The sequence below is a fragment of the Squalius cephalus genome, assembly GCF_949319135.1.
Source record: "Squalius cephalus genome assembly, chromosome: 1".
Classification (NCBI taxonomy): domain Eukaryota; kingdom Metazoa; phylum Chordata; class Actinopteri; order Cypriniformes; family Leuciscidae; genus Squalius; species Squalius cephalus.
This window is the reverse complement of record NC_137122.1, coordinates 35,148,569-35,176,105: the sequence shown is the minus strand read 5'-3', so window position 1 is coordinate 35,176,105 and position 27,537 is coordinate 35,148,569. Positions and strand designations below refer to the sequence as shown.

General features: G+C 36.6%; 2 protein-coding genes across 9 annotated transcripts in view; one reads left to right on the top strand and one right to left on the bottom strand.

Annotated features, from left to right (window-relative positions):
* The window catches only part of gpatch8 (G patch domain containing 8), a 49,791-nt gene extending 42,903 nt beyond the window's left edge, over nucleotides 1–6,888 (bottom strand). For 2 of the 7 annotated variants that reach the window (XM_079864607.1, XM_079864603.1), the window contains exon 1: nucleotides 6,773–6,863. Coding sequence is in view for 1 of the 7 variants with exons in the window: in XM_079864609.1 (XP_079720735.1) it covers nucleotides 6,773–6,817 (45 nt within the window). In the remaining 6 variants the exon portion in view is untranslated. Of the gene's footprint in view, nucleotides 1–6,772 lie in introns of all 7 variants that reach the window. The other 5 variants (XM_079864608.1, XM_079864604.1, XM_079864609.1 and 2 more) reach the window with 4 other exon arrangements.
* A 2,091-nt stretch (nucleotides 6,889–8,979) lies between these two features.
* Nucleotides 8,980–27,108, top strand: map3k14a (mitogen-activated protein kinase kinase kinase 14a). Of its 2 annotated transcripts, none has more exons than XM_079864809.1 (16): nucleotides 8,980–9,058; nucleotides 15,873–16,122; nucleotides 16,213–16,252; nucleotides 16,355–16,550; nucleotides 17,966–18,298; nucleotides 19,789–19,923; nucleotides 20,033–20,162; nucleotides 20,318–20,446; nucleotides 22,970–23,068; nucleotides 23,144–23,301; nucleotides 23,452–23,602; nucleotides 23,698–24,042; nucleotides 24,480–24,589; nucleotides 24,803–24,938; nucleotides 25,499–25,599; nucleotides 25,724–27,108. In XM_079864809.1, the coding sequence occupies exons 2-16, from the start codon at nucleotides 15,882–15,884 to the stop codon at nucleotides 25,937–25,939; spliced, it is 2,520 nt and encodes an 839-aa protein (XP_079720935.1). In that variant the 5' UTR covers nucleotides 8,980–9,058; nucleotides 15,873–15,881; the 3' UTR covers nucleotides 25,940–27,108. The 2 variants fall into 2 exon arrangements, with proteins under 2 accessions (XP_079720935.1, XP_079720936.1); XM_079864810.1 differs by lacking the exon at nucleotides 8,980–9,058 and adding an exon at nucleotides 13,655–13,779.
* The last annotated feature ends 429 nt before the right edge of the window (nucleotides 27,109–27,537 follow it).

The following is a 27,537-nucleotide window of genomic DNA, read 5'->3' as shown; positions in this document are numbered from 1 at the left end:
CCTTGCCTTCTCTGAAAAGCGTTCCGCCCATTCAGCTGACATAAAAAACACTTTCAATAAACTAAACAAAACCTATCCAATGATGAAATGTTTTCTGTGTTGACAAATCTTGTGCGATGTCCTAAAACTGCCGGGATAATCACACAACGCGTACAAGTCTGCTAATGATACGTCGATTCGCGAACTAATGACTCCTTTGAACCGATTCACTTTAATGAATGGTTAAAACAACTGATCTGTCCAACACTGAATCGGTTCGGTGTATAACAAAATCGGTAACACTTTACAATAAGGTTCCATTTATTAAACTCTAGTTAACTAGATCAGTTAACATTAACTATTAATAAACTGCACTTCTACAGCATTTATTCATCTTTATTAATGTTAATTTGACCATTTAGTAGCCTACATTATTTAAATGAAAAGTTGTATTTGTTAACATTAGTTAGCTTAATGCACTGTGTGAAGAAACATAATAAAAATACAGGGTTAGGGTTAACTAAGATTAACAAAGATTAATAAATACAGTAACAAATGTATTGCTCGTGGTACATGTTAGTTAGCCTAATACATCCACTAATGTAAACAAACCAAACCACATTTAACATCTCTTAAAATTAGAATTTTGTTTGTTACCTCAATAAATTTAGGGTCATTCCTATTTTATTTGTGTACATTTTAATCATTAACATTAAAAACACTCTTTTTACGACTAAAATAACAGTAAAGGGTTAAAAAAAAACTGAATTCCCAAAAATTAAAACGGAAAAAAACGGAATTTGCAAAAATTAAAATGGAAAAAACGGAATTTGGGAAAAAATAAAACGGAATTTGGGAAAAAATAAAACGGATTTTATAGGGCCCTAAATAAGTAGGAATGTATGAAATAGCATTAGACATCCCCTTTAAATATCAGGAAAAATATCAGTAAAACTGATTATTGGCAGATCTCTAGAAAGTACTACAGAGCCAATACTTTCTAGCCTAAACACACAACGATCAAACACAGTGACCTTTAAAGACAATTTTGTTTATTTAGCCTCTTCCGCTCAGACATTCACAAATAAATGCACTGCATTCAGTTTTTTGGCGAACACTGCACCTGGAAAAAGCCAATAGTCAACTAAAGACAAGCCTTTGTCACCGACTGTATTAGAGATGCTAACGATTAATCGACAATCGATTGTCTATAAGACATTTAATCGATAAAACACATCGATCGTCGATTACAATTATGAAATTGCAAAAGCAGTTTCATGCACGTGCGTGCTGCTCCACCGCGAAACATGTAGGCTAAAGCAAGCGCGCCGGAGTTATGTTTGGGACCATTTTACACCCCATCATGACTAAGTTTGTGTGTGCATTCGCAGCCTTTTGTTTTGTGCAAATGTAAGTTGCAATTGTGTAGGCCTATCTATAACTGATTTATCTCATATAGGACGCATTTGGTTAAGAATAGGCCTTTATCTCATTTCCTGGTTTCGGAACGTTCGAAATCGCCAAGCAGTGTACTCGCACTTGCGGAGGTTACTTAGTTACCTTTAGATGAAAAGTAGGTCAGTAAACTTAAATAAAATCACGATATAGACCAGTGTGTCTGTCAATATTAAACCGCAAAAAGACTATTTAAATAGGAATCATGCATGTTCAGCGTGTCTCTGTGAATGAATGGCACAGACGCGCTGTTTCATTTACCACACACACACTGAGGCAGGCGTGACGCTCGTGATGTTTTCAGCCTATATGAGGACATTAGTGCACTTCATCAACACAGCCGCTCTGAGCGTCACTTCAGCAGCATTTTAGCTTCATTTGAGAAACACTATCGTAATTAAACCATTAAAATGGAATCAAGAAAACTAAAAAAAAAAAAAAAACTTTTGGGAGATGCGAGAGCGAAGTAGTCCAGTGATAATTAACAGGCAGCCATGGTGAACGCAATAACCGGAAGACGCAGTACACTACTGCAGCAATTGTTCGCAGCTACTTCCGGCGTTCTATTGTGATGCGATAAAGGCCTATTAACGCTGTAATAAAGGTAACGCTGCCGCTCAAACGGCAATGCACGACTAATAATAACTATGATTGGGACTGTCATATTACATAACATTATAAAGAGAACAATATTGTAATAAAACATTTGTGAATTATTTGGGTTTAGTTGCCATGTTTCATCGCGTTGCTCCAGGAAGAGCAACATGAGTCATTCTGAATGACACGTAACTTTAGTTTAAGTTCCTTTTGCATTCGTGTCATTTTGTGCAGATATAATTTATTTTGTATATATCTGATTAATCAAATTTAGGATGCATTTCTTTAAGTTAAATAACGCGCTGGCAAAGTGCTCCAGTTTACCAGTGTTCATTCAGCGCGCAGCTCAAACAGCAATGCACGACTAATAATAACTATGATTGGGTCATATTACATAACATGAGAATACTATTTTATTAAATCGTTGTGAATTCATTGGGTTTAGTAGCCGTTTTCAGCACGTTGTTCCAGGAAGAGCGTACACATTCTGGGAAGCATGACATCTGATTGAAACATCGAAAACATTTTACAATCCTACTAGCCCTTTATTTAGATTAAAAACTCTTGAAGAACATGGTGTTTTGAGCAGCATTTGCAGACCCTGTCATTCTGTTGGCTATAGGCCACTCCAGCAGATGCATATAGCAGCAGTAAGGCTAACGATTAGCCTAATCGATCGTTAATTTAAACGACGATCAATCATGGGAATTTGTGAGAATTGACATCCCTAGACTGTATCGGTCACAGAAAAGGAAAGACATAGATTAATAGAAACATACCTCATGAATAAAGATGGATCAAAGGCATAAAGGCCAAGCAAAAAAACAACTTTCAAGACCTGAAAGACACACACAGACCAGCACATTGGTATGCTGACCAGAGTCACCAGGATGCACTGTTCAAAGATAGACACAAAGCATTTGAATTCATAATGCATTGCCTCACCTAAGACAAAGATGAGCAAAAAATATGGGAAAAACACAAAGGAGAAGTAGAATGACCACAGATATGCACCTTTGAAAGTGAGATCTGTAGAACATCTATTAAATTAACTTTCAGTTTTCCAAAATTTCGTGGGCTTTATAGTTGACCATTTTCACCTGAGATTTGGAGCCAATTTACAGGGTGGTAAAAATGTCTTTAGAAAGATGGCACCAAAATTCTTTTAGATTTACACAGAGATTTGTAGTTCTATTAGTAAAATCTGCTGACTTTAGCAATCTTTGTTACATTACATGCCAACGGTAACAGTTCAAAAATGGAAAAAATGAAAAAAAAAAAAAAAAACAGAAAAAAAACACACTTCTTGTGTTTTTTGCCCCAGGTTTGCATGTCTGTAACTCAAGAATCATCAAAGATACCTTAATATCCTTTTAGTTTCTTCTTCTTTCAAAATTTCTTTTGGTATCTTAATTTTAAAGGCCCCATATGGTTTAATCCCATAGGCTAGATATTACTAGGGCTGTCACTTTTGAGAAAAATCAAATTCGAATGGGTATCAAATATCAAGCAATGTATTTGAATATATTCGAATAACTGTGAGCTCCCCCCCCCCCCCCAAAAAAAAAAACACCGTAACGGAGATTCAATCACAAATTTATTAACAGTCTGACAGTCATAAACAGGACTCAAGCCATAGCCTGTCTGAAAAATTATTTTTGACTTAATGTTTGAAACAGCAGGTTATCAACTTAATCTAGTATATGAACCACTATGCACTATGCATAACCAATCACAAAATTAGGCTAATGTTACATGGGAAAAAAAGGTGCCGACCGGTTGTGCAGGAAAGTATGCAGTCATACGATGTTGGACGCCTGGCCATCTGCTGTGTCTCTGACTCCGCTGCCTCATTTGGATGGTAACTGGACAGGTGAGCGCGAAGATTGGATGTCGAGGATGCGCAAGTAAACCGTTTTTTGCACATTCGGCAAACCACCTTATCTTTAAGGGTTACTTTACCATCTACAGTGTAGAACCCAAAATATTTCCAGACACTACTTTTTAGATGAGTAGGGGTCGTAATTGTCTGCTCAGGCTGGCCGTTCTGTGCGTTATCTTCCATTTTCAAAACAGGGTGGCTGTTGGCTATTATTCGCTTGATTTGGTCATGGGCCAACGCTACAATACGTTTAGAGCGCCCGCTACTGGATGAGATGGCATACAATAAAATAAAAAACAAACGGTCTAATCATAGACTGTAAAAAATGCGCTACACATGGCACTTTAAAAACCGAATAGTTTATTTATAGTTCGATTACGGATATTTCATGTCATGTTCGAATGCATATTCGAATATCGAATAAAAAGTGACAGCCCTACTAGATATGGAGAGATCTTAATGCGGCTTCATGAGTAAATTGGTCAATTGTACAATTTTTTTGTGGCCAAAAAACAAATTTGGGTCACTTTACATAGTTGATATTTTTTTCTTTTAAAGAGGAATACCTGAATGAATGAAGATATTGGGATGTCAATGTGGTAACATGTTACGATACTGTGTATTTGAACTCTTGCTAGCTTCAGAAGCTGTTAAAATTAACAACATCCTTTCTTTCAAATATCCTTGAAACTGTTTCAAATATAGATTCTTATAAATACACTTTTGTGAGCAAGTTAATGTGCCTCGACTTGACCATTTCAGTGGATTTTTGGCACTCAGAGAGTGATTTTGTATGCAATTGTTTTGACAGAGGGAAACATAACCATGTAGCCTAACATCTTATTTGTACATACCTCATTTGTGCATTAATGGCTGTTATGTTAAATAAAGTTTATTATTTAAGGGACGCAAATAATTTTACCTTTGAACAACATTGTTGACTCCTCCCTCTCAGACACGCAGTGCTTTAATGGCGGTCTTGTGCACAATTCTCAATACGGCGACAAGACGTGGCCATTTATCGGTGAATCCGATATTACAAAACCGATACCCAATAATGGGAAAATGCTTAAATATTGGGAAAACGATATAATCGGTTGATCTCTATACTCTTCAAAAGAAAAAAATATAAACTGTATACAAAGTTTGCAGATGCAGTTTGCAAATGACCCACATTTGGTTTTTGGGCATAGAAAATGTGTACAATTGACCAATTTACTCATGGAACTGCATTAAGATCTCCATATCTGTGGAAATTACCTAACCTTGGATCTTAAAAATCTCTGAGAAAATCTCAGACAGAAATCTACATTGATTTATTGGCTATCAGACATTTTTGCTTGGAGAAAACTCAATTACAACGACTTGCCACTTGGCTGACAGTGTATTATAGGATGAGCACCTAGAGTTCACTGTAGTGGTGCAACTAGGCCATCAAAACTCATGCATACGCCAAAAAACAAAAAACAAACAAAAAAACAATTATATATATATATATATATATATATATATATATAGCCTATATATCGTAGTGACATCTATGCGTGAAAGGGTTCATTCTGACAATTGAAAAATTGCCAAGGCAAAGCTCTCAGTTTGGCTTCTGGCTCTAAACTAAGGGGTTCACAATGTTCGTGGGCACTCTTATAAAAGCCTGTTTGTTCCTGTCAATACATCATGAGCAGCCCAACTGCGTAGTTTTAGAAACCCTTCTTTCAGAATGGGGGCTGAACTCTTCTTTGATAACATGGCCCATCTGCCTACACATCAGTGAGGGACAAAACTTGCTAAGGCTCTGGTTAAAGCAGAAAACCTTCCCATAAGGACCATTAAGGATTATATTAAGAAACCCTCATGACAAGGAACATATCATTTGTCAAGACAAAAACAACATTCCTTATGCATTGCCCAAGAACATCTACAGCAAGATTTCTCAAGAGATTCACAGAAAATGTTATTTGCATCACTCGATAAACATACACACACAAATATTAATCAAGACATGTCAACAACACTCCAAATGACCAAGCAGTAAAGATGCCAGATGTGGAATCAGAATAATGCAATATACAATGTATCTCTTTTATCGCATTGTGTCCAAGCATCAGTACTCCAGACGTTGTAATTGACAGGAAAGTGTTTTTTGTTTTTTTTTGTTAGCTGGCATAACTTGCAAATCAGGTATGCAAAATGCAGCACAAACATGCCATTGTGCTAGTTAAGGGTCAGTATGAGACAAAAACAAATCAAACAATGCCTGTATTATTCGCATATAGTCACCACCGCGAGCAGACACAGGACATGATATCAAGGCTAACGTCCTAGCAAAGATAAACTGCACAATGGGGATTAAAAAAGAGTTTTAACTACAAAACTCAGACTTTGATTTTGAAGTTTCACAAGTAAAAGCGAACATTTGACATTTAACTCATGCATATTAGAGTCAGGTGGCCGTTAGTCAATGAGATATTTGCTCATATTCTCCTGACTGAGGCGTTATCTCTCAGTGCCAGGCCGGGTCCAGCCTGCGGTCATCCTACCAGCGTCTCAAATTAACAACATACCACTGTCAACCACAAGGGGTCAAATAACGACACGTCTCAACGTCAATGGCCATTTAGATCTTTTTTTGGAAATTCTTCAAAATGTATGAGGTAAACTGGAAAGCGACACAGACACCTCACTGGTCTCGAGCTTGTCAATGCTGAACTGGGACGATATCGCTGTTCTAGTGTCACAGTTGCAGCGCGAGCTCAGCGGCTTAAACAAATAACACCAAACTGTACAGAGCACGGCTCTCCAAAATACACAGTGACCCAGCAAGGTTTGGATACGTGCAGTTCCTGTAGCTTTTTTTACCTGGAAATCACGTTCTTCGTTGAATCTAGAGAATCTGTCGGCCATTTTCTCTCCTGTTCGCCTCGTCTCCTGCGTTGCGACTTGTTCCTCTGTTGATTGAAACGCCCAGTGAAGTAGGCGGATGAGCGATAGACCAATGACAGTGCGCCATTGTTGATTGATGTGCTGGCTGTCCAATCATCTAAGCGCGTAATACTCAGAACGCATTGGCTTTAGAAGAGATTGTTTTGAACCATTGCTGGTGTTTGTTGTTCATAGTATGAATGGTGCAATGTACGACAACTGTGCATTGATCGCAGAGAAGGGCCTTGGACACTTTTACAAATTTTACATATAGCCTACTACGCTTTAAAATGTATCTTGCATTTGTCATAAACGTGTTACTATTTTACACAACACTTACACCTCTGTTGATGAATGAACTAATAATAATTCAACTTCAATGACAATACACATATTTACTCAGTATGTTTGTATTTTATTATTTCTACACATGTAGCATTTATCATTCATGTGATTCTTTTTATCGGCTGTCTTTTGTTAGTTACTGGGAGGGCCCCCTCTGGTGCCAGGAGGGAAAAAACATCCATTGGCTCACAAGCTTGCCAAAAAGTTAAAAAGCATTTGAATCAAATGAAAAACTCTTGAACCTCAATTCTCAGCTATAACAGCATTATGCAAAAGTAAAAGAAAACGGATAGGAAACTTGTGTAGCATTGTAATATGATCTATACAAAATTTCTCCAATAAATAAAGGTATTTTCAAAGGCAAATAAGGGGTGAAATTGTAGTAGAAACTATCTATAAATTTAGAATAAGCTTGTAAATATAAGATAATAAAAGCTTGCCAAAAAGTAATAATAAAAAAAAAAAACAAAAAAAAAACATTTGAATCAAATGAAGAACTCCTGAACCTCAATCCACAGCTATGACAGCATTATGCAAAATGAAAAGAAAAAAAGGTAGGACACTTGTGTAGTATTGTAATATGATCTATACAACATTTCTCCAATAAATTTCTCAAAAGCAAATAAGGGGTGAAATTGTAGCAGAAACTATCTATAAATTTAGAACAAGTATTAACTGTCTACCTCAAAAAGCAATGACACAAGTTACTAAACATCATAAGGCCTCCCATATCTAAAATGGAGGAGATTTAATTGTTCAGATAAGACAATATCTTATTGTTAAAAAAAAAAAAAAAAAAAAAAAAAAATCAGCACTTCTGGCAAGGTTTGTGGTAGTTTGCAACAAACATCATAGGAATCTTTTTAAGTGATTCTTCCAACAATTGAAAGTTTTTTTTTGTGGTTTTAGTTTGATCAAAAGCATGAACAACGAAATAAATGTATAAAATAGATTAAATAATATGGTTTTACATCATTTGATTATAGATCAAATTCTGCATAATCCTTTCCAATAAAATGGGTCCTTTTTATTATCTGTTTCATGGGATGGAATTGTCACAGGAGTTGGACATGTTAAAAACATTCTTCAGGATTCCCAGGCTGGTGGCTGAGTGTGGCCCATTTTCAAAATTCTATTGCTTTAAACTTTTTTCCACACCCGGATATTTCGTTTCCCAACTCCTATGCAAGTATTTATGTTGCCTACCTACATGCCAATATGCCAGTAGATGGTGCTGCAGACCAAATATTGGCCAAATACAAGAAGATTTAGAAGATATATGAAAATGTCTCAAAAACAAGTATGGTTAGATATGTCACATTACATTATTTAACATTATTACACATTTACATGATTACATTCTATAACTTACTACTACTAGGCTACTACTACTACTACTACTACTACTAATAATAATAGGCTAATAATAAAGTAATAAATAAAAAAATAATTAACAGTTTTCTACATTGTTTGAATTGAGGTGCTGAATTTATTATGGTTGTATATGTGGCTGAATGTATGCTATGGATGTTCCACACAAGATGTATTTTTATTGCACTGCTGTGGCGGAAATTCACAAAACAATTTAGAAACAAACACAACAATATGGCCATGTAACGTAAACTGCAAAGCTGCTTTTAGGGAACTTTCTTTCGATATGAATTCAGTCGTGCTGCTGTCACATTCTGTGTCTCACAACCTAGTGAACTGCCTATCTAGACAGCCGCTTGAACGCGATTGGGTTGCCCGAACATGCTGTCTAGGTAGGCAGCTCACTAGGCTTTGACACGCAGCCTCGTCTTCCTGTCTCAGGCTATCAGAAGAGCTCGACACCGTTCGACACAAGACCATTCTCCTACTTGATTAAGTACAACTAAGGTAAGTCCCCTTAACTTTACTGAATTACCCTTATAGTGTCCGTCGGGAACGCCTGTCTTTAATTCCTATACCAGCTGAATTCACTAAATTTGGTTTCAGAGTATTTTCTCCCTGATTTGTACGAAATGGCGGCGCGAAGGAGGAAGTTAAAGCTCTACTTTCTTTCATCGTTTTAAAACGTTTTATGCAAAACCTTATGGCGGCTTTCAAAATATTGTTCATATAAATGTCTAAAAGATAATTGAGAAACAATAGTCTGTGAAAACGAGCACACATCTGCTGGATGTAAAATGTAAGACAAGTATAGCCTAACATTAGTTTTGTTTTTCTCCATATTATGTGTAACATTCATTATAGATCATATTAAATTGCTCATCTTTTACAGTTACATTGAGCGTGCGAGCGCGTGTAATGATACAGTAATACAGTTCATTTCCCCTTCATATAGGAGTACACGAGTGCAGAAATCTATTATCATGTGTTTAATGTCTAACAATGAACGCATTTCTGTAATGCTACGGTAATAGTGTCTCATAGCACAGCTCTTTATGCATTCTGTGTCTCTTGGTGGCAAAGGGGCCCCTGACAGTTATTCAGGGGGTCTGTTTGCAGTGGGATTATCAACAGATCCAAGTCTTGCAGGCCTCCAGTCTCTTAGTTTATTCTTTTGAGCAGGACCTACTCAGGCCAAAAGCATCCTGTCCATGTGTGGAGGCGTGGATGAGTCACGCCTAATCTCTAAAAAATAATGTGTGTGTGTGTGTTAAAGGCAAGACACTGCAGGCAACAGTTTTACTCCTGAAAACTCTTTCTGACTGTTGACATTCATGGAATGTTAAAAAGAGATATTCGAAATCTTCTCTGTAAACACCTCTATTTTGAGATATCTAATATATAAACAAAATTAAACTAGAATTCTGAACCTAGCTTTATGTTCAGATTTTTGTTGTGGAAATGTAAGCAAATTTGTGTAAAATTAGATACCTCCTCATTTGCATATTTAAGCATAGCATTTCGGAAAACTTGTAATACAAAATGTAATGTCTCAATCTACTGTGATTGAGGAAGTATGGCGATATTTATTAGTTATAAGTTAATTTTTTCTCTAATCACCTGTGCATTATTCTTTGATTTTCATATTTCAACCAGTTTGTGCTTCCGTCCATCTTATTTTTGAATGAGTAAACAAGTGAAAAGACAGGTTTGGTGATAAAGTGATAAAAACTAGAAGGACTTAAAAGTAATTGGTTTGCAGGAAGCAAATACACTACAGTTAATGACTGGTCTTTCAAACACAGTCATTGTGAAATGGACATTCCCGTTGGTTAAACCGATTTGTTTTGTCACATACTTCAGCGGTTAAAGGCTGTCATTATAGCTCTTAGCATGTGTGTTTTCCTTCTTGGCCCGGTCCCTGGTCTCTATACCACACTGTTCCTGTTGAACATCCACACTTCCGTATGCCATGGCCCGTTGAATCCACTGTCTGTCATTTTGTCTCTTCTTCCTCATCTGCCTGTCATTCTGCGCTCTCACTTCTGCAAAAATACAACAACAACCTTTTATCCTGTTGATAATTACAGGCTGTGAGTTTTGACGCGTTGATGAAAAGTTAAAGTCCAATTTTCTCTGAGTTTTTGTCTGTTACAAGCCAAACCGCACCATTTCCCTGAACTGTTAATTCGAAATGACAAATTCAAGGTGTGGCTTAACTCCCAGTTCTGTAGTAGCCTGAAAATAAGTGACTGTGACAAATGTTTGCAGTGTGAAATTTTCTTTGCTAGTTATGTTTTCTCTCTTTCTGTGGCTTTGAATAGATAGATGTGTGACTGCTATGAATATTAGACAAATATACAAAAAAGTTGGGGTTGTTGGCCCAGAAGTTTTTGAAAAAAGTCTCCTATGCTCACAACAAGGCTGCATTTATTTGATCAAAAATACAGTAAAAACAGTACTATTATGAGATATTATTACAATTTTAAAATAATTGTTTTCTATTTTAATATATTTTAAAATATAGTTTATTCCTGTGGTGGCAAAGCTTAATCAACCTTATTATTATTATTAATGTGAAAAACAGTTGTTATGGCAAAATACATTTTTTCCCAAATTCTAATTGATGAATAGAAGGATCAGAAGAACAGCATTTATTCAGTTATTTAAAAAGAAAAATCTAAACACTACATTTCAATACATTTTGATAGTCCATTCTACTAATTGTAGGTACCATTGCAATGACATTTCAACTGACATTGAAATGTTAATTTTCAACTAACTCTCATTACAGTATTAATGGACTGTTTGGTAAGGGTCAGTGGAATACTTATTCACTGACATGCAATTTCAAGATTCAGTAGAATGTCTGTTGGATGACCATCAAAATAAAGAGTTAGCAGATATTAAGCAGACAGTCTACTTATACTCTAATGACTGCTAATTGACATGTAGTTGCAAAGTTACTTATAGTCAACAGAATGTCTAAAGGGATCATCAAAATCAAGTGTTACCAAAAGTCTTACTGAATTTTAATCGGTAATGTATCTTCTAAATGTGTTTTTTTTTTGCCATAAAAATGTTTCAGCTCCATTTCCTTCAAAGAGAAAATAGTGATCTGTAATGGAATGAGGTTGTTTCAATATGCAGTAGTGTTTTGACATACATTTCGTCTGAACATTTGGTCAAACCGGTTATAAAAAAAAAAAACAACATGTTAGCCACAGAAGTTTTTCAGGAACGAAAGTTTTTTTGTTTTTTTTTAGCTGCTACTAGTTTTTTTTTTGTTTTTTTTTTTATTAATTTTTGTGAGAATTGTGGCCCTAATGTTTATTTTTCTCTGTCATTAGCAACATTAAGTAAGCGATAATGTAATAAGCGGGATAATGTACATCCAGCCGATGGTTCTCTCAAAATAACCCCCAACAGGATGACGAGTATATTTAAGAAAATGTATTTAAGTACATTTAAGAGATACGGTATACAGTCATTCATATCACTAATTAAACAGCATTTCCCCACATAAATAATTATGGGGATAACATATATTGATTTCAGATTAAACTGTTTTAAATTCGTATCTGTTTGTATCTCATAATCCAACTGTGTACAAAACAATAGTCACAAAATGGCAGCAGCTGCGTTTGTAAGTAACAAGAGAGAGCGAGTCCACGATACTGGATGGCATAATTAAATAACTGTACACAAAATATTGATTCGACTGAGTTTTAATATTTTATTAGCTCACCAAACGCAAAACTTCCACGAAGTAAAAACGTTCCTAGCAGTCGTATAGTACTGCTGAATTCAGTGACCCGGATGAGCCTGCGTTATCTGTTTAGAGCGGTTGTTATCTGGGAATAACTTACCGCTGGATGGCGCTATTGACCAATCAGAATCAAGTATTCCACAGAGCCGTGTAATAATAATTGGATAACTTCTTAGTCATATAAAGCCCAAAGTAAACTTTAGTTTTGACACATGGCATACTCCATTTATTAGCGTGTGCGAACACAGGCGCACATCAACATACGCACTAGAAAGTTTCATCATTGTCCACTGTCTGCGCTGTTCTCCAGAACGTATTTGTAGTTTGTGGTTGTTCTGTCTCCTCTTTTTTGTATTTTTTTTATATATTGCGAAACAATGGGCTGGGGCAGTGAAACTAATTGGTACAAAAAAATTCAAGCCACATGTTCAAGGTAAGCATAGAGAATTAGAAAAATGGCTGCGTGCGTACAATATGCGCACTATGCTGATGGCGAAAGTTACGTCATGCACTATACGCATACCAAAGCGTTGTATTGGAAACACTCACGCACTAATGTTAACTAGTTTTCTGTAATTTAATGCCAAAGTAAATAAACGCAAGGTATAGTGTTTTTATGAATGTACATTATATATATTTTTAAATAATAATATTTAAAACTTTGATAGATTTATGCTGTTGAAATGTGTCATTATGGTCTGTGAAAAGGGTCTATTGTGAGGTTATAGTAGATGAGCAGGATCTGGCCTTTGTAAGTTTAAATTTGTGCATCACGATGAGCCCTTCATACAAATTTTGGCATTTTAAACACCAAAAGCTAGGCTATTTGTTTGAGTGATGTCTACCTTCTCACAAGAAAGAACACTTTGAGGGACAGTTCTCTCAAAATTCTGTCATCATTTACTCACCCTCACATTGTTCCAAACCTATAGGCTATGACTTCCTTTCTTCTGCAGAACACAGAAGAAGATATTTTGAAGAATGTTGGTTTCCTTAAAATATTTTATTTTCTGTTCCACAGAAGAAAGAAAGTCATACAGGTTTGGAACGACATGAGGATGAGTAAATAATGACAGAATTAAAATTTTAGGGTGAACTGTCCCTTTAAGGTGATAAATGTCAAAAAAGATAGATATAAGGAGACATAAATACAATCTGTTAAAGACTCTCAGTTAAAGAACAAGAGTCTTTCAGGCAGGTGAAGTTACTGAGAGCCTGACTGCTGTCTCAGGAGGAGGAGGAGGGGAGTGCAGCTAGGGGAAATGGGGATGATTTCCCGTAAATCAGCCCCATCCAATCAGAGCGCTCAGTCTCAACATGGCAGACAGCCAGCGGGATCAGAGGTGCACGCTGACTAATGGAGAGAGAGAGAGAGAGAGAATGGGAGGGACCGGCTTCGATAGAGTGTTAGTAAATGATTTCTCATGCATTCTGCATTTGAAGCTGCATTTAAAAAGCGGTATGTTTTCTTCTCTTTCTTTTGCTTTTTCTTGTGTACAAGATAAAAATGATACTATTTGCTAATCACCATTGAATGCAAATGACTATATTGTATTGAAAAGGACTGTCAGTCTCTGCTGGGTTTTCATGTGATCATGCTGTGTGTGTGTAACTGTGAGGAACATTTGAGGAACAACAGGTTCTGCATGACTTTGTTGCAGCATATTTTCCATTGCTTATGTTTGAAACGCTATGGGAGGATTTTTATGTTCCCACAGTGCTGTGAGTGCTCTCTGAAGTCATTTCGGTGATGTAACAGCTTCTCCATTAGCGATCAAAATGGAGGATTCAGCTCCTTGCAGCCAATAAGCCGTTGGCAGCATCTACACACTGTACACAGATGACGTTGGTTTTAGACGGAGGCCTGTTTTCTCTTAGTTTAGAGGTATAAAAGCTGCAGAGAGAGAGAGAGAGAGATTGTGAAAGGGAAAGGGAAAGGGAGAGTATGGGACAGATTAACTGGGGTCATATAAAGGCGTACTGATGCAACATGCTGCAACTGCGTGAGACCTTGCAGAGTTTCTTCAGGCTGTGAAGATCTTTCCAGCTGAACTGAAGAAAAAGACCAACTTGTTCAGATTTTAGTGTATTCATATGATTAAAAGCTTTTAGGATAATTGTTTCACTATGAAGAAAAGAAATGTATTTGCATGTTGGACTAATTTTATAAATGTTACATTATTTAGTTAAATGATTACACAGTAACAAAAACTAGATTTTCTTATGAAAATCTGGTTGCTGCTTGCAAAACTGGCTGCCACAATGCTAGAGTGCTGAGGGTGGTTGCCAGGGTGTTACTATGCACTTGCTAAGGTATTTTAAGGATTAGTTTTAGCTTGTTGATGTCCAGTTACTTAGGTGTTTTGAGTAGGGATGCTCCAGTCGATAACCGCATTCTATGACTCGATCCGTAGTCACTAAATCTGGCCGATCTAATGCCATAACTTTTGATTGCTTTGTGATATCAAGTTTGGCCCAGATGCAGTTGACATAACTGAACAAGCCCAAAATTGATTTTATGTCCTGTTAAATATACTTTCTAATAGTCATCATGCCAAGCATGTTTAGTAACAAAATAAATCAATAACTTTTTCTGGGGTTTCCTCAGCAGTGTTGTAACATAAGAACCTCCAAACATTGAAATTTTAAAGGTTTTCTATCAAATTCTATCAATTGACAGAATTTTTGGGTGAACTAATAAAGGCAAGGCATGGCTGATATTACTCGTATGTGCCACTAACAAAAGCTTTACTGTATTTCCAAACAACAGGGAAGTAGAAGAAAAAAAAAGTAACCACACCGTCTGCATTTGAAAATGTATCATCGACCAATCAAACAAGGAAAAAGATTGTCTTGATACCTCCCACATATACGGTCCGCATTGAAGTAGTGAGAAATAGTCGCTGATGTCAGGTTTATGATAACAAGCCAACTTACTTTTGTAACTCATCAGAGATAAAGCTCTGATATAATGTTCTAAATTAGGACTTTTTCAATATCAATATGAGTCCTTAGTTACAGTCTGATTATAACTGGTTCGCTTCTTTAAATGTGGGTTGTACAACATCATGTCGTCAGACAGTGGTGTGAGCTGCACAGAGCACGCCTTCATTTTGATAAGCAGAAGGCTCATGTTACACCCTCAGCAGCTCCTCCCATTCCACAGATCAAGCTTGAGGAGCAGGAAGTGTTAAAGTGAAGAATAGAGTCTTTGTGTTCACTGAAAATACTTAAGAGTAGTGTCCTCTACCACCTTCAACAGGTACAAAGTACAGGCCTTGTTGTGACCAATCACTGCTAGGATGGAGACTAAATTCATTTGTATCAGCTCGTTTTACCTGAAAGAAAATACCCTCCCCTGCACCAGTTAGTGAGGGCCAGGTGTGTGGGATCTTTTTCCACGGAGCAGTTACGATCTTGCTATGTGTGTGCGTGAGAAAAAAAGAGAATGAGGGACCCTATTTAAGATCCACAATAGTGATATGCATTTAATGTTACTGGGCAATATGAGACTTAAGATTTGATTTATTGATCTATTTCTTTGTTTTGTAGAATTTCAAGATGCCGTCTCAGAGAATTTGGAACTCCACTGTCCCGTTCTCCCCCATGGATCAAAGTGATAGCAAAGCTCTTAACTGCCTCGACTCGAACCCGGTCTTCCACACAGAGAGCAAAGAAGGAGAGCTGGACAAAATGAATCCGTTGAAAAATGCCTTATACTTGAAGATCATGAGTCAGGGAACTGCCAAACCTGAGTGGAGACACAGGACAGAGAAACATACCATTATTGCTCAGGCAGAATGTAAGTACTGATTTAAAGAATGAGATGATAATTTCTGATGATAATATTTCCAAATATATTTGGCCTTAATTGTTTCTCTTTTTTTCATAGGTGAGTCCCAGGATTCGCAGGAGTTCTGCCCCACTGGCAGGTAAAAACCTGTGACTGTCCCACAAACACATTTCATTATGTATTCTTTTAATACCAGGAATTAATATATCACTACAACTTACATATATTTTCATAATTTCAGCCACAAAAACGGGCCACGTGTTATCTCCTCCATATCGCCTGTTGCCTCCGTTTCTCGCAGTCGGTCCAGAAAGAAACGTCGAAAGAGACAACGGCGGAGACAGGGTGAGAAGGACAGTCGATCGAGCGAGTTCGTGGGAGTCACTGGAGTGCCGGAGCAGGACAGCGGCGAGTGCCTGTCATCATCTCTCATTCAGGTTAGACTGAATTAATTGTAATTTGTGTAATTATCATATATGCGATGTTCCAAAGCCTAGTGTGCTGCCATGATATTTTCTGTCTAGATAGGCAGCTACCCTCAAAGAAAGCTTCCAAATCCAACTTTCAAGGACTATAACTATTTGCTTCTTAAGTTGTGACATATCGAACACTGTTAACGCCTCCACTGTGTTTCAAGTGAGAATACCATCTGAAACAGCAGTGAATGAGCAGAATTCATTTAAAGCACACATTTAAGCAAAGCATTTAAAACTCTGAACATACTGTGTCTGTGTACTGAACACCAATATTTTAACGGTTCAGAAAAGATGATTCGCTGTCTGGCCAACTGAGATGTCACTATATAGAAAAAGATTTTTTTTTGGTAGTAGTACAGCAAACCGAGAGTGTTTATTAGGACTGTTTGTTGTTTACTTTTGACATTTGATAGAGCGTTTGGAGCCGAAAAAGATGATGTGAAGTCAGACAAAACAAGCGGATTATGATAGCTATAGCTATGATGTTTTAATAATCGTTTTAATTCTTTGAGAACACTGTAAATAAGATATGGTCAATAAGTCACAACAACACATGTTTTAACCTTACTTTAACTCATAAAAATAAGTTAAGCAATTTAAATTTTTTTAACAAGTAATACAAGATTTATCTCTTTTTTTTAAGTCAGTTTAATATAATTTAAGTTGAAATGACATAGACAGCCAATGTAATTAAAAAAAATGTATGCAGCAACTGAACTTATAATGATAACAATAATGATACAGATTCCTTTCAGGACTCATTTTTTGACCCCAGAAGCTGAACAATAAAAACAGTGACAGCCAATCACAAAAAGCTTGTGCATTTAAAGCAGCAGACGACATAACTGCAGTGCACACGTTATTGCTTATTGGTGTGGACACTAATATAATTACCATTATTGTTCTATTTAGTTTTCATTCTTGGTGTAAATGGCCTGTTAATGCACTAAGCAGTTTAATCTAGCAGAATCTGACATTAGCAGATTATTAGCAGTTGCTAAAACAACAGCTTGAAACTAATAAGCAGTACAAAGCTAATAACCTAATATCGACTAAATGTGTGCATTTTTAATAAAATGGCACATTTTCTATTGACTTTTCTGTAGTGATTAGAAAAATTGTTCTGATGTGTAAAAATGTTACCTAGGCAGGAAGCTCACTATATTTTGGAACTGAATTTATATAAAGTCTTTTGATTTAATTTAAGACTCATGTCTTTAGCTCTCCCTAGAGGCTTGAAGCACTTAAACTAAGGGACAATTTTACAGACCCAAACAGATTTCCCCCCATTAATCTGCATTGATTTTATACATTGCTTTCAAGTGTTTTTCTCACTAATCCAGTCCAGTCACCTTTGTTGTGTCCTCTTGGTTCAGGTTAATGACCCAGTGTGCATCAGCAACAGTAGCAGTTCATACAGCAGCAGTGGCCTCAGCACGGAGAGGGTGTCCGTGCAGGAAACAGAGGGTCCGTCGTGCCATCGGTGGGAGACCTCCTGTCAAAGCTATGCGCTAGAGAGTGAGGAGCTGAACTCGCCAGTGAGAAGAAAGTTCGAATTCCTGCCTGTTACGTTCCTGAGGAACTACGTTACAACCGAAGATAGGGATTTGGCATATAGCTTTTTCAAAGATGTGCTGAGAGAGGAGAGGGAGAGAGATGAGGACGAAAGAGAGGAGAGCGACAAGAACGAAGGGATCCTGTTCAAAGAGGTGATTTTAAATGCCAATTAAAACATATGGCGAAAGGCATGTTGAAATTGACACATGGATGAACTCAGACCGAAAGTGCGTGATGCATAGATTCTCTAGGTTCTCTTGCACGCTAAGATACAAATTTACATACGAGTACACAGCCTAAAAGTCATAAAAGCACACACAACCCGACAATACAGATAAAGACAACATAAGCATACTAATACGGAGAGGAAGAGAGAGAGAGAGTGAGAAACACATGCCTGCATGTACACAGCCAGAAGTTGACTTGCGGTCGTCGATTTCCTGTTTTTCTTGCGTTCAGCAGTGTTTCATGTTTACCTCACCAGCCTAGTTCTGCTTGGGGAGTTTCCTTTACAAAGAGAAATAAGAAAACAGTAAAAAACGTCTTCACACACTTACTGTGCTAGTCATGTGCTTAAATATGACATTTAGAAATTTTCTAGATATTTTCAGTAATTCTATTGAACTGTTTTAATTATATAATAAAGATGCATCCGTCAGGGATTTGTCGATATTGAAGCATGGTCGTAAAAAAAAATCATACACGTACAGTATTTTGTTTAATAAAACACCAAAATAGATAATTGTAGTTATAAAGTAAATTTTGGCATTTTAAGGTACATTATAAAAGATGGATAAAAAGTCTGAAGTGAAGAGTTTTATATAAGAAATGCACTTTTTATTTTCTATGTACAAATGCACATCATTTAGCTATATACTTCCATTCAAAAGTTTGAGGTCAGTAATTAAAAAAAAAAACTATACTTTTTTTGTTTAGCAAGGATGCGTTAAATTGATCAAAACTGACAGTAAAAACATTTATAATGTTACGAAAGATTTATATTTAAAATAAATGATGTTCTTTTAAATTTTTTGGTAATCAAAGAATCCTCTGATTGAAGAAATCCATCAAAGTTTCCACAAACATATTAAGCAGCACAACTGTTTTCAACATTGATGATAATAATAATAATAATAAATGTTTCTTGAGCATCAAATCATCATATTAGAATGATTTCTGAAGGATCATGTGACACTGAAGACTGTAGTAATTATGCTGAAAATTCAGCTTTGACATCACAGGAATAAATTACACTTTAAAATATATTCAAATAGAAAACAGTTTCAATTGTAATAATATTTCACAATCACAATATTATTACATTTTCTACTGTATTTGTGATCATATAAATGCAGCCTTAGCATGAGCAGCCTTAGAATTCTATAATTCTATACTGTTTTGTCTTAATAAAAAATAAAAGTTGATTTAGGAATCACAACATTATAAAATACATTATGAAAAACAGATATTCAGTTTGATATTTACTAAAGATCACATTTAACAGTTTTATTAAATTATTTGTTTGTTTTTTTAAAGTGAATGTTAGATGACGACACATATTATAACCATATATATTGTAGCATGGCTGGAAGAACACTGCATTGGCCAATCAGCACTGATAACGTCATTGTGTCATTTTTAGGGGCTACAACCGGTGAATTATGAGTACAGAGAGGGACGGGAGTACGAACTCTGTCGATTTATCAAGCAGGGATCCTTTGGAGAGGTCTACAGCATTAAAGACAAAGGCACTGGGTTCATGTGTGCTGCCAAAAAGGTATTTCTGACCTCCTTTGTGTCCAGCTTATTCCTCTGGCCGATGGCACTGCTGATATTCAGATGAATTTTGTTTTCCATTCATTGATCCCTTGATCCTGTGCTTTCAGGTGCCATTGGTGAGTTTCAGCAGTGAGGAGGTGGGCTCGTGGAGTGCCCTGCAGTCTCCTCAGGTGGTGGAACTTTTTGGGGTGGTTCGTGAAGGTCTGTCCATCATCCTCTTCATGGACCTCAAATCCAGTAAGAACTCAGAGAAGCGCACTCGTAGACACGCAACACACAACCTCCTTATTTCCTCATCCATTTCTTAGTTCATTATTTGGCATCTCTGGTGTTCTGCACACAGGAAGTCTCTAGTGGAGAGATGGAAAGTTTGATCTGCTCTGTTTGCACAGGTTCTCTAGGACAGCTGGTGGAGGAACGAGGCCGCCTGCCAGAGGATCTGTCCCTGCACTACCTTCAGCAAGTACTGGGGGCGCTAAACTACCTGCATAGGAAACGCGTCCTTCACCTGGACATCAAAGGTACGTGCAGAATGTAGGCTGGATAGCTAAAAAGGCCTTGAAGGATTTGATTGATTGATAAGAGTGGAAGCTAGGTGGAGTCTTATAAACAAGTCTTAATGCTTGAGCATTTGTTCTGTCCTCTCTTCACTAAGCCAGACTGTCTCTATTTAATTTATGTGGAAAGATGACATGATATTGACATTTAACATTAACATCTCTTCACATCATTTATGTGGAAAATGGACATCCCTTTTTTGATCTCACTTCCTTTCAGTTCTTTGGAAACTGAATACAGAAATGAAAAATCACAAGTGAGATGTCCTTAATATCGCAATTTTTTCTTCTAGACAGCAATTGAGATTAAATGCTGAAGAAATTGAGACTTTTGCGTATCCTATTTCAAAGATTTTTTTCTAAGTAAAATGACCAAATGACCCTGGTAATCTCACATGTCTCCACATGTGTTCAGAGTTTCCAAGATACCAAAAGTCAGACGTCTCAATATGAACTAGTTTCTCATAACTGAACAATAAATAGTTTCCAAAATTGTATGTCTGTTCTTCAGGTTACCTCAGTGTACATTTTAGGAGATACACCTCAAACAAAGTTGATACACACCATGTGAACCAGTGTTATTGTTAACTAAAACTATTAAAAATAGTTTTCTATTATCAAAATAAATTATAAAATATAAAAATTTGATTAAAACCTAGCACTTAAAAACTTAAAAAAAAAAAAAAAAAAAAAAATTTGATTAAAACCTAGCACTTAAAAACTTAAAAAAAAAAAAAAACTAAAGTAAAATAAATGCCTAAATGAAATAAAATAAGTACAAAAATGACCAAAACTAAAATAAATTAAAAAAACTATTAAACCTTATAAAAGACTAATACAACTAATAAAAAGGACAAAAGCACATAAGACAATTACTAAAATTTAAATTAAACCTATAATTACTAAAACTTAAATTAAAATTAAAGTGTAAACTGAAAATATAACAATGAATGCTAATTAATAAATACTTCAATAGTATATACAAATAAATATTGTGTTTTGTGGCTGGGTTTAGTTGTTTTTCCATAGAACGGGTGAGGCAAACAGCACCTGTGGTGAGAGAGAGAAAGAGAGAGATCAGAGTACATTGTGAGCAACCCCGGGCTGGGAATTTCCCACAGCATGACTCATGTGGCTCAGATGGGGGAGGGGGGGGGGGCACTGAAGAAACAAGACACTGACCGAAGAAGTGATCATATTTAATGCAGAAGGACACCAGAGATTAAATGAGCAGCTTTATGTCTTTTTAATCCATTCAAATTGATTAAAGGGCGGTTAAATTCAAGCAAACAGTAAAAACCAACCTTTCTACTCTGACATCTACAGCGCCATCTGCTGTCCAAATATTCTGCATTTCATTGATTGTCAGAGTTTTAATCTTGTCTTTTATTTTCTTCAGTCGACAAGGTGTGGTTTGCAATTTAGAAACTGAAAGTCTGTCGCACTCCAATTTTAACTTTTACTGGAACCGGCCAATCACCCCTTTTAGAACAGAGACTGGAAAACAGCTTGTTATGCTGCTTGATATTGCAAACTGGTATTTGTTACCACATTATTTTAATGTATGGTCGTAATTATAAATGCATAGCTTTGTAGCGGAAATAGTTGATCATTTTCTGCACTTTGTTATTCGGCTAATGAATCTGAAATCTGGCACAATCACAGAAAATAGCTTAATTTTGCGTTGGTAGGTCCTGCGAGGTTTATTGGTACTGTTCTCATTCTGAAATCTTACCAATAGTTAATTAGTGCCCGGTTTCACAGACAAGGCTTAAGCTTAGTCCCAGACTAAAATGCATGTTTGGGCTGTTTAAACTGAAAGCAACTTGCACGGAGATATCTTAAAATATGTCAGTGCCATTGTTTTGCCTCAAGATGCACACCAGTAATGTTATTTTTTTTCTAAGGCACATTTAAAAAAGCCACTTAATGTCCTTATTGAACTAATGCCTAACCCTGGCTCAATCTAAGCCGTGTCTGTGAAGTTTAATGTCAATGTACTAAAGGTTACGGAAATAATAGCAAAGTATGATCAATTTTAAGCTGAAGCACTATCATTGTGATGCATCATCATGATACTCTTGAGGATGATCTTAAACTTCAGCCTCCATTCCTCAATCAAAAAGACTCAAAAGTGGGTGTTGGTGGTGTTTCGGGAGGCGAGAAATATATTTGAATAGCTTGTTTCACTCAAATACACTACTGTTCAAAAGTTTGGTGTTGGTAAGATTTTGTTTTTGAATGTCTCTTATGCTCACCAAGGCTGAATTTATTTGATACAGTAAAAACAGCATTATTGACAGCAATAATAAAATTGATTGCTTTTGAAAAAAACTAAAACAACACAACTTACTGGTCCAAGTCTTTCAGAATGGTAGTTTAGCTTTTATGTATTTCTCAGGGCTTTTCCAAGTTATTGTTCAGATAAACTATTTACTGTCTTTTTTTTTTTTTGAGTGTGTTCTCATGTTTGTGTTTTATTTTCAGCGGATAACGTTTTGCTGTCAGAAGATGGGAAAGATGCGTTCCTGTGTGACTTTGGGTATTCAGAGAGATTAGGCAAACAAGGGCTTAGTGAGGGTCAGGGTAAGTACCTCAAACATATTTCAACTGAATATAGTCACATGCATGAGTTGAGCAACTAATTAGGTATGTGTTTAGAGCTGAAAGGCACAGAGACACATATGGCACCTGAGGTGGTGCTCAATGAGCCCCGCTCTTCAAAAGCAGACATCTGGAGCAGCTGCTGTATGCTTCTGCACATGCTCAATGGCTGTCATCCATGGACACGCTACTATTCCCGCCCACTCTTCCTCAAGGTAGGCTAAGATTGGAATTCATTTAACAAAATGAGGCCAAATAAGGCCCTCTCACTTTTAAAGTCACATTTAAATTCAGTGTTTTATGATACCTATATGATTTACATTCACTAAACACTTAAGAAATATTGTTTGTTTGCATGGTGACAGATAGCAACAGAGCCTCCACCACTGAGGGAAATCCCACGTGACTGTAGTTCTAGTGTGGCTGATATTATAAAAGCAGGACTGCAGAAAGATCCAATCAAACGAGCTTCTGCCAAAGAACTTGCTGTTAAAACTGCTAAAGCACTTAAAGAAGGTACCAATAAAGAAGCATGCAACACATCCAAATGTCTGAATATTAAATATTCTACAATTATATTCAAATTAAAAACCTCTTCAATTTATTTGCAGTCGGGGGACTTCGCAGCCCTGTGAAAGGAGGAACCTATAAGAAGCCACTGGGGAAGCCAGAGAAATTAGACCCCGCCCATTCAGCCACACCCACCCCGTCCCACCTCGCCACATCCTCTCATAACTCTAAGCTGCAGTGGATGAGCTCAGAGCAGAAGAAAGAGGGTGATGATGGGGAACGTAATGACAAACCACACAGGGTAAAGCAGAGGAAAAACGCAGAGGAGACAAGAAACAATGACCACTCTCCTCCGAAGTCACTGCGTCACATTCAGGCCAATTCACCTGAGCTGCCAATCATCAATAAAACCAAGCCAGAACAAGAGATGCGGAGACTGGAGAAAGGTGAGCAGCCCATCACATCCGATCATGTGATATTCAAATGAATGCAGACTTGGTGAGCATAAAAGAACTTTCAAAAAATCGTACCAACCCCAAATTTTTGAATGGTAGTGTGTAATTACATTACTTGCGGTTTCAGAATAACCGTACAATTTCAGATGAGATTTGTTTTTGACGGGCATCTAGTATTTAATTCCGTAAATCCGCTCCGTAAATTTTCATCCACAAATCGATCCACCCCAAAGAAAAAAAAATTTGTTTATTTTGGAAATTTAATTTGCATTTTGGTGTCTCCAGTGGGTTTTTTTTCTATGCCATATCTCAAAATTAGCATCATAAATATGTGGATGGAAACAAGCTGCTTGTTAATATTCCTTCGGAACCGTAGCATTGCAGATTATAATTGTAACATTCATTTTGTTCTCTCTCTCTCTCTGCAGATTTTTTCCTGAGTAGTCTCTCCCAGCCTCATTCTGCTGAGACACAGGAGCAGCTACTCTCTTGCCTCAGTAGCGACTGCCTCTCCACTAGAGAATATGGGGACAAAAAGGTAAACAAAGTTCAGAATGCTGGATATGAGGCAGCCTGTAATTCCTTCTAACCTGATGCATGTCTAGTAAATACGGTAAAATGTCATTAAGAGTGATAGTTAAGACCAAACATCCTGTCAACTCCCAGCTGTTGGTTGCTAGTGGAGCATCTTACTTTGACCAATTACAACTTATTTGAATTTCAAAGGGTTTCCCGCTTATTTTTTCTCCAGGATTCAGGACGTTGGTCAGACGGCGCTGGCGATGACAACAGCTCAGGCGTGTTTTCCTACAACAGCCAAGATGTCCAGAGCTTCAGCAGGGACTGGCTCGCCCCCACGCATCAACCTCCGCCCCGCTGCTTTGAGGGTGTGTGAACAAATCCTCATTGCTTCAGAGAAATGCAAAGCATCATTACATTACAAACGGTTTGGCAGTGAAATTTTACAATACTCAATATCACTGCAACAAAATATTATGCTATCAAATACATTTTATTTAAAGTTAAATAATAGTATAAATATTAACAAATTAACTTAAAACAATGGCATGCACACTACCACTCAAAAGCTTGGTGTTGGTAAGATTTTAGAAAGAAGTCTCTTTTATGTTCCCCAAGGCTACATTTATTTGATCCAAAATACAGTAAAAAAAGTAATATTGTGAAATATTATTACAAAATCACTCTTTACTTTTTAAAATATATTTTTAACAATAATCAACAATATCAGGTCTAGGCCTAAAGCACATGTTCCATTTTTAATCAAATGCTTTTTTTTTTTTTGTATAAACCAGTGCTTTTGTCACATATTGGCACATAACTCAGTGAAGCTACGAGAACATTCACACATGTCATTGGTGCGATATTTTTAGATGACATTTATCGTGGCTATTTGTGCCATGCTCACATCTGTTCTTTGTTTCTTCAGGCGTGGATGTTTATATCAGGGATTTTGATGGAAAATGCTTTCATATTCGAGAGACGCCCAGGGTGAAAGTAGGCCACATTGCAAGAGGAATCAGCGATCAGGTAAACAGAGTGTGTGTGTGTGTGTGTGTGTGTGTATGTGTGTGTGTAGTGTTAATGCAAAACACTTTATTTTCTGCATTACTCTTTGTATTTGCTAGAGAATAATATCTTCTCTCTCGGGCAGATCGCAGAGAACGTGTTCAGTATGCAAACAGAGGATGGTTGCATGGTACCCCATGACAAAGAGGTCCTAGAGAACGGCCTGTTTCTGCGTTGTGTCCCTGCCCCTGACTCCTGCCACTATCATCAGCATGGACACAAGCCTTGCTGCACCCTTGCCCCTGACTGCAAACCGTGGAGCTGGAGGATCAGGGAGGGTGTCCTGGAGACGAGAGACTGATCCATCCTCAATCCGTTTCGGTTCCAGTCAAAATACCTTTGCATTGAAGTTGAACTGAACTTGTATTCATGAATCTCATCTGTTAAACTTTTGAGCCATTGTCATATTATTGGTTTACGTTAGGGGTGTAACGATTCGTTTTAACGACGATTCGATTCGTATCACGATTCGTGGTTGTCGATATGATTCAAGGACGATATTGGTTCATTTAGAACGATACGATCCGAAATGATTCAGTGGCTTTTTAGCCAAAAATTCTTGTAAGGGAATCAGGTATCAATTAATTATGGATATAAACAAACAAGTAAACAACAATTAATGTCAAATGCATTCACATTTTATTTGAATAAAGTAGGGCTGCACGATTATGACAAAAATCATAATTGTTGATTATTCCCTTGAAATTGTAATTGCGATTATTAATTACGATTATCACAATATTGAATGATGTTTTGAATAGTTTGGTCATGGGACCCACATTTCCCCATGGTCATCAAGCCGCGACCCACCTTTTTAGGAATTATATAGGCCTATTATAATACATTTGTTTACACAAAAAATTGTTGACACACAAGTTCTGTCCCCCTTTACTTAACATACAAATTTTTTTTTAAGAATATAACAAATACTGATAAACAGTAGGCACTGCGAGGTTAAGCTATTAAATAGCAGTCCCAAACTAGTTTTTGTTAATACAATCTTGGTATGAGCCACCACAGTCATATAAAAATATACAGAATAACCAGTAAGTAGCATTTTGTTATGGACAAACTTGGCCAACTTGCCGAGCACAGATCGATGTAGTTGGATCATAGGAATATAAATCGATACATCGATGTAGTTGATGAATCGTTACACCCCTAGTTTACGTTCTTGTCATTTTGAAGTAGTTTTAACGGACTATGCAGGTATTTTTTGTGCTGTGTTGTGAAGATCATCATGGGCCTTCATGGAGTCCTTTCATAATTAACAGCAAGATTTAAAGGCCTTTAGTTAATCAAGTTTATGCCTTAAACCTTAAGCACTTACCAAAGTAGTTTACAATGTCAATATGGTTGAGCTGTGGGACATTAAGATGCACATCACAATTCGAAATAAGCACTGATCTCCTCGCTATGATTGTTTTATCTGCATTTTAAAGATTCAATAAAAACTAATTCTTTAAATTTTTTCGCAGTTGTCTCAATTATCTATGATTGATAATAGATGTGTTCAGTTGTCGTGCTTGAAAGCGTTACTTGAATAAGCTGATTATTTAGAAGTCAATCAAATGTCGGAAGTAAAATAATTATCTGGAACATGTCACATTACAAAACAGATCCACATTACATCATTTTAGTATTACTAGCTTTTATTGTTACATTTTAGTTTTTTTTAATTATCTTAGTTTAATTTACTTTGCTATGTTTTTTCATTTTTTTTTTTTTTTTTAAATGGTCATTTTAGTACTTCTACTTTTGGTCTAATATTTACATCTTATTTCAGCTTTATTTTAACTTACAAATTGTTTAATAGTTTTAGTTTTAATTAAAGAAACACTACGTTACAGAGTCAAGCCTTTTTTGTTTTTCATGATTTCAAAGACATTTTAAAGGCAA

Excerpts from the sequence above, each read along its gene's own strand:
- map3k14a (XM_079864809.1), top strand. The coding sequence starts at position 15,882 with ATGCCGTCTCAGAGAATTTGGAACTCCACTGTCCCGTTCTCCCCCATG. Across the intron at positions 16,123-16,212 it reads CATTATTGCTCAGGCAGAAT|GTGAGTCCCAGGATTCGCAG; the intron begins GTAAGTACTGAT and ends TTTTTTTCATAG. Across the intron at positions 23,603-23,697 it reads TGCTAAAGCACTTAAAGAAG|TCGGGGGACTTCGCAGCCCT; the intron begins GTACCAATAAAG and ends ATTTATTTGCAG.